This window comes from Nerophis ophidion, linkage group LG01, assembly GCF_033978795.1.
Source record: "Nerophis ophidion isolate RoL-2023_Sa linkage group LG01, RoL_Noph_v1.0, whole genome shotgun sequence".
NCBI classification, from domain to species: Eukaryota; Metazoa; Chordata; class Actinopteri; order Syngnathiformes; family Syngnathidae; genus Nerophis; species Nerophis ophidion.
In genome coordinates this window covers 84133940-84141615 of record NC_084611.1, presented here as the reverse complement: position 1 = coordinate 84141615, position 7676 = coordinate 84133940, and the positions used below count along the sequence as shown (strand labels likewise).

General features: G+C 38.6%; 1 protein-coding gene and 1 long non-coding RNA gene across 3 annotated transcripts in view; both read right to left on the bottom strand.

The window, feature by feature from the left end:
• Positions 1 to 1959, bottom strand: part of LOC133540935 (uncharacterized) — a 2692-nt gene extending 733 nt beyond the window's left edge. The window contains exons 1-2 of the long non-coding RNA XR_009803769.1: positions 1578 to 1959; positions 1 to 197 (exon numbers count right to left, since the gene is read on the bottom strand). The exon at positions 1 to 197 is cut by the window's left edge and continues 733 nt beyond it. This is a non-coding gene — a long non-coding RNA (uncharacterized LOC133540935). The remainder of the gene's footprint in view (positions 198 to 1577) is intronic.
• A 4284-nt stretch (positions 1960 to 6243) lies between these two features.
• LOC133560790 (collagen alpha-1(XI) chain-like) overlaps positions 6244 to 7676 on the bottom strand; it is a 174359-nt gene continuing 172926 nt past the window's right edge. For both annotated transcript variants that reach the window (XM_061913732.1, XM_061913724.1), the window contains one exon: positions 6244 to 6993. In XM_061913732.1, coding sequence (XP_061769716.1) covers positions 6847 to 6993 — 147 coding nt within the window. In that variant the 3' untranslated portion in view covers positions 6244 to 6846. The remainder of the gene's footprint in view (positions 6994 to 7676) is intronic.

Here is a 7676-nt window from a genome sequence, read left to right as displayed (position 1 = left end):
CCGCTTGAGATCAAGCAGCTCAAAAATGTCCATGACTTGTTTGACTGTTACTTAAGTACACTGTCACTTCCTTATGTGTCTTTTGGCAAAAATGAGAAAATTGTAATACAAACGTGCCGATATTTTCATCACCACTGTAACTTCACAAACTTCCTGCCTTTGCTTGTAGATGATGGAGTGCTTCCTTCCCCTTGCGTCTTTATGATGCATGCAAACAAAAAAGAGAAACATGAATGAAATAGAAATCATTATTTGTTATCAATGCACTAGAGCAGGGGTCACCAACCTTTTTGAAACCAAGAGCTACTTCTTGGGTACTGATTAAGGCGAAAGGCTACCAGTTTGATACACACTTAAATAAATTGCCAGAAATAGCAAATTTGCTCAATTTACCTTTAACTCTATGTTATTATTAATAATTTATGATATTTATCTTTGTGGAAACACTGATCATCTTAATGATTTCTCACAATTAGTAAATATATTTTTGATGACATGTTTTAAATAGGTTAAAATCCAATCTGCACTTTGTTAAAATACATAACAAATTGGAGCAGGCTATAGTTCTAAAAAAGACAAATCATTACTTCTTCTAGATTTTCCAGAACAAACATTTTAAAAGAAATTCAAAAGACATTGAAATAAGATCCAAATTTTAATTCTACAGATTTTCTAGATTTGCCAGAATATTTTTTTTAAATTTTAATCATAATAAGTTTGAAGAGATATTTCACAAATATTCTTCGTCGAAAAAACAGAAGCTAAAATTAAGAATTAAATAAAAAATTATTTATTATTCTTTACAATAAAATAAATAAATTTACTTGAACATTGACTTAAATTGTCAGGAAAGAAGAGGAAGGAATTTAAAAGGTAAAAAGGTATATGTGTTTAAAAATCCTGAAATAATTTTTAAGGTTGTATTTTTTTTCTCTAAAATTGTCTTTCTGAGAGTAATGAGAAGCAATGTAAAAAAAATAAATGCATTTATTATAACAAGTGAAGACCAAGTTTTTAAAAAAAATTTCTTGGATTTTCAAATTCTATTTTGAGTTTTGTCTCTCTAGAATTAAACATGTCGAGCAAAGCGAGACCAGCTTGCTAGTAAATAAAAAATAAAAAAAAATAGAGGCAGCTCACTGGTAAGTGCTGCTATTCGAGCTATTTTTAGAACAGGCCAGCGGGCGACTCATCTGGTCCTTATGGGCGACCTGGTGCACGCGGGCACCATGTTGGTGACCCTTGCACTAAGAAATCATTATTTTTTATCAATGCACTATATGTCTCATTGTCATCCCACTGGGTTGAGTTTTTCCTTGCCCTGATGTGGGATCTGAACCGAGGATGTCGTTATGGATTGTGCAGCCCTTTGAAACACTTGTGATTTAGGGCTATATAAATAAACATTGATTGATTGATTGATGTATATATTTGATGTAATAATAAATATACAATGCCACAAAAAATGAAGAGCGTTTTCATGGAATTGACAATATCGATATAGTATCAGGCTAGCGTAGGTGCGATAGCGATAACAACCCGGTATCGATAATATCAACATGACACGATCCACTCACCTCGAGCACTGTCGACAGCCACTTGATTAGGCACACTTGGGCGAGCTCAGTAAGAAAAAAAACAACCTTGCTTTGAGGGAAGCAATCTTCTTTTCTTTGTTGCTGGAACATCCTAAATAATTATTTGTCGTTCTGTAGACATAAATATATGTCATTTTAAATCTATGCACCTGGAGTCCACAAGATGGCGAGGCTAACCAGTATTACTCGTGCTAACAAATTCCTTTTCCGAGTCGAGTCATGTTACAACACACTCACGAACTGAACATTAAATTATATTAAACATTTGGTTTTGTTTGACTCGGAAGAAAGCTTATTTAATAATTTATCCAAAAAGCACAGCAGTTTGTTAGCCAGTTAACTTGTTCAATGCTGCCCTTAATTTTTGTAGTGGACCCCGATGGTGCCTGACTATAAATCTGCGTCGAACCTTAAAATATCTCATTAGGTACATACTTGACGTTTAAAGGGCACACAAAGTCATTCAAATTCTGATTTGGACACACAAAACTTAATTTACATGTACCTATCTTGCTTCATAAGCCAATGTTAGGGCGACGCCCACTATTATTACTTACGTATTTAATTAATAACCAAACACCTAATTGAAGGGGGATGATATTAACTCAATAAACACACATTATACTTGATTATCATAGCGTTTGTAGCTATGAAGCGGTTATTAAAACTTTCAGGCAAAATTCAGGACACCAATTTTAACCAAATATGGTCAAACACCGGGCGGTCCAAAGTGCGGCCCTAAATACTAAATTACTATTACAAAAACAAAGTAAAAAAAAGTGGAATAAAAGAGCAAACAGGTGAAAGGTAACAAACAGTATCAATAATAACAATACTAACACAACACTACCATGCAGGCTATTTTTGTTGTTGTTTTTTTTAAACTATTATTGCTAAAAAATAATAATGAATCAAAATCAATGTTGTTATGAATTATTGGCCCATTCAAGGCTTCAGTTCGCTTCACATCAAGTATTCCACTTTGAAATATTTTTGGGCAAAAATATTATATTGCATATTTTGTGTTTGGAAAAAAACCTTAGAGGCCGACTGAAATCCACTACTACCGACCACGCAATCTGATAGTTTATACATCAATGACGAAATTTTAACATTGCAACACATGCCAATACGGCCGGTTTAGTTTACTAAATTGCAATTTTAAATTTCCAGCGAAGTATCCTGTTGAAAACGTCACGGAATGATGACGTGTGCGCGTGACGTCACCGGTTATAGCGGACATGTTCTTCCAGCCCGATCCAAGCTATAAGTAGTCTGCTTTAATCACATAATTACACAGTATTCTGGACATCTGTGTTGCTGAATATTTTGCAATTTGTTCAATTAATAATGGAGACGTCAAAGAAGAAAGATGTAGGTGGGAAGCGGTGTATTGCAGCTGCCTTTAGCAACACAAACACAGCCGGTGTTTCCTTGTTTCCATTCCCGAAGGTGAAGCTTTACTAAGGAACAGAGCGGTCAAGCGAACATGTCAACCGGCAGGTTTCGGTGAGAAAATTGTGCTAATAAGTCGGCTCTTACCGTAGACATGAGCGGAGCTTGCGTCCTCCTGCAGCTGCGGACTATTACCTCCTCCCACCGGAGACACTATGGCGGTCACCATACCCGTGGCCACACCCCTCCGACTTTCAGGTACCATATAATCTCACTAAAACACTAGTAACACAATAAGCAGATAAGGGATTTTTCAGAATTATCCTAGTAAATGTGTCTAATAACATCTGAATCGCTTCCACTGCCCTCGCCTTTTTTTTGTTCTAGTCCTTCACTCTCAATATCCTCATCCACGAATCTTTCATCCTCGCTCAAATTAATGGGGAAATCGGTCCGAATCGCTCTCGCTGCTTGTGGCCATGATTGTAAACAATGTTCGGATGTGAGGAGCTCCACAACCCGTGACGTCACGCGCACATCATCTGCTACTTCTGGTACAGGCAAGGCTTTTCTATTAGCGACCAAAAGTTGCGAACTTTATCGTCGATGTTCTCTACTAAATCCTTTCAGCAAAAATATGGCAATATCGCGAAATGATCAAGTATGACACATAGAATGGACCTGCTATCCCCATTTAAATAAGAAAATCTCATTTCACTAGGCCTTTAGGGAAAAAGGACATAAAACAAAAACAAAAATTATAAAAACTGACGGATTGATCTGAAGTTGAGTTTGAGCAGTGATTCTCAAACTGTGGCACGCGTACCAATCACTTAATTATTCAAACACACTTTTACTGTTTAAACTGTAAGATTTCACAATATTACGATAGATCCCCTCGACGTCCATTGCACCGGTCGCCCTAAGGTTTCTCATTGTCATCCAACTGAGTTGAGTTTTTCCTTGCCCTGATGTGTCATCGGAAATGAGGATGTTGTTGTGGCTTGCGCAGCCCTTTGAGACAGTTGTGATTTAGGGCAATAGAAGTAAACATTGATTTTTTATATATTAAATATACTACCTAACTAAAACCGCTGTCTTGTTTTTAATGATTAATCAGGCCTACTACCCTACTGTATTAACTGGAGAGCCAAGTGTTTTCTGAGTTGGGATTTGTCGGGGAAAAAAAGTTTGAGAACCACTGATCTCGAGACTTAAGTGTAGAAAGTAAACAAAAATGTATTATTAGTATGAGTGGGGCCCTTTGGATCACCAATAATTTTAGTGGGATTTTTTTTTTTTTTTTTTTTGCCGTCATTGCTCAAAAAATAATCATGAATCAAAATCAGTGTTGACCTATTCAATGCTCCAATCACTTCACATCAAATATTTCACTTTTATATTTTTGGGGGTGAAAAACGTTGCATATTTTGTGATTTTGCAATAAAAACAGGGTTTTGACAAAAAGGACATATATAAAATAAAATATTAAAAAAAGTCAATTAACTATATTTACAGATGGACTTGATGTTGACGTAGAAATGTAAGCATTGAATGAAAAAAATACATTAAATACTTTTTTACATTTTTATGACTGAGTAAGACTCGGGCATCACGGTGGAACAGGGGTTAGTGCATGTGCCTGACAATACGAAGGTCCTGAGTAGTCCTGCGTTCAATCCCTTTGTCCCTCTCGTGGGTGGATGGGCGGGGGGTTGCGCCCGGGGGGTTGGGGGGCTTGCCGCTGTCGGGCGGGGGTCGGCTCGTGCCCCTCTGGCCTCGGGTCTCCTTGGGCTTCCTCGGGGTCTGCCCTGGGTCGCCCTGCACTGTGGCTGTGCGGGCCCGCCTGGTGCCGGGTTGGGGTGGCGGCTTGCCTCCCTTGTGGGGTCCCCGGCGGTGCTTCCCAACTGCCCTGCGATAATTCCCCTCCTGTGTTTTCTCCCCCTTTAATTATTTATGAATTTTATTTTATTTTTTTTAAATTTTAATGATCTATTTTATAGTTTTTTTTATATTCTGTTAAATTACGTGTTTATCTATGGGTGCATATGTGTGTGTGTACGTTTGTATATTGTGTGTGTGTGTATATATATATATATATATATATATAGAATATATATGTATATATATACAGTATATATACACTATATATATATATACATATACATATATATACGGCTTCACGGTGGCAGAGGGGTTAGTGTGTCTGCCTCACAACACGAAGGTCCTGCAGTCATGGGTTCAAATCCAGGCTCTGGATCTTTCTGTGTGGAGTTTGCATGTTCTCCCCGTGAATGCGTGGGTTCCCTCCGGGTACTCCGGCTTCCTCCCACTTCCAAAGACATGCACCTGGGGATATGTTGATTGGAAACAGTAAATTGGCCCTAGTGTGTGAATGTGAGTGTGAATGTTGTCTGTCTATCTGTGTTGGCCCTGCGATGAGGTGGCGACTTGTCCAGGGTGTACCCTGCCTTCCGCCCGATTGTAGCTGAGATAGGCGCCAGCGCCCCCCGCCACCCCGAAAGGGGATAAGCGGTAGAAATGGATGGATGGATATATATACACACGTATATATATATATATATATATATATATATATATATATGTATATATATACACATACTGTATATAGTTAAGCTTTCTCTTTTATATGATTTGCCTGAGAAGCTGGACAGGACAAAAAAAATAAAATAAAATAAAATAAAATAAATTAAAAAGAAAAGCTTAACGGGCTGTATGTGGCCCCGGGGCCTTAATTTGCCCAGGTCTGGTCCAAAGGCTAAAAAATACATAAAAATCTTCTATTATACGGGTTTTGAAAATGAATAACATCAAAGTGGCCTCTTTGACTATGACTTTGCAGTTTGGACCCCGCTGGTCTAACAACCACAGCACTTTACTCATTAGACCTCCCACCTCCTACTTCCACTTAAGGCTGATCTTTAAACCAACGCCACAAGGCGGCCAGCTTCATGCATATTTTAGGGCCGACAATGGCCGCCAAACAGCCCGGAATGACTTCAAGCGCGATGCCGCAACAACTGCTTAGACGGGCTGCAGTCGAGAGGGGGCGCGCTTATGAATGTTGAATGAACGGGCTGCCCAGGCGGTGCCTCATCACGCCCTGTGGGAATCAAACATGCGGCGAGAGCCGGTGTCGTCAACATTGTGCCCTGCGGTAATTCGGCAGTCATGAAGTTGGTCACCTGCAACGCTCTCGACCCCCCCGGCAGCTGCAAGGAAGGAGTCATTCATTGGACTCATTTATTGTCTCGCTCCAAATACATGAGGGTGATGCTCAGTGCAGTAACAGTTCGCTCTCCTGTACAAATAATCTATTCCAAATATGACATCATTCGGCTTTTGTTCAACTGTATAAACGGCGAGGGGGGGGAGTTCTACAAGAAAGACACTTGCTCATGTAAAGACAATGATTGAAAATATAAAACATCTCCATATATATATATATATATATATATATATATATATATATATATATATATATATATATATATATATATATATATATATGCACTGCCCCAGTTTCCCCATTTCCAAAGACAAGACCTGTGCATAGAGACACACTTTAGCACCATGATGTTGACAATACACAACAACAAACTGGCAAAAGCTAACAACGGCGCCCGTTCAAGTGTCGGAATGTGGCGGGCGAAGTGCATGCATGAACGAGAGGAAGCAGAAGGATGACGAGTGCGTCAGTGTGTAAACGACAGAAACAAATCAATACGTATAAATATGAGGCAAGTCGTTTTTTTTCTGTTTTTTTTCCCTGCACGTTAAAAAGAGTCCCTTGCGCTCTTTTGTCCAACGCCAGTCCTCCTCCAACGAGCGCTTAACCGCCGTAGCAGACCGGCCCCACCTGGAAGCCGAACTTCTGGCCCCCGTCGCCGAAATCGGCCACCGCCACGTCCATGATGGGGAGCGTGTCGGACAGAGGGGCGTTTATTTCCAGCACCGTCCTCTCCTGTCCCGAGCGAGTCTGCGGCAGAGAGGTCAACATTTCATCTTCATCCTCTTCACTGCTTCCGGGCCGCGTCGATAAGTCGAATATTTTTAATAGCTAGTTCATAAAAACCTGTTCAAGATTGAACTAAATGCGGTTTTTACCCTTATGAGAGCCCGCTAGACATGAATTAACACCACTTTTATTTGGAGCTTGATTTATGTCTCTATTACTAAAACGTTTTTTTGGACACTGAATTAATGGAACTGAATGTTTGCGTTACAATTTTGGGACCCTATTTTTTTTTTTTTTACATCAAATTATATACTGACAGTTTCGTTGAATAAAAATTGGTGGGCAAAATGTGTGTGTTTAAAAATTCAGTGCAGAAAATGTCAGTGCAAAAGTGTCAGGGCAGAAAAAATCAGTGTATAAAAGTTCAGATTAAAAAAATTAAATGCAGAAAAAAATCTATATGTTTAAAAATGAATGCAAAAAACATTTTGTGCAAAAACAAAATCATTCCAAAAAAATTCTGTGTAAAAAAAAAATCAGAGTTAACCATTTCAGTGCAGAAAAATTCAGTGCAAAATAATTCAGCGCAAAAAAAATTCAGAGTAAAAAAATTCAGTGTACGAAAAGTCAGAGGTAAAAATTTCAGTGTAAAGAAATATTGAATACAAATTCAGTGTAAGAAAAACAGTGTAGAAAAATCAGAG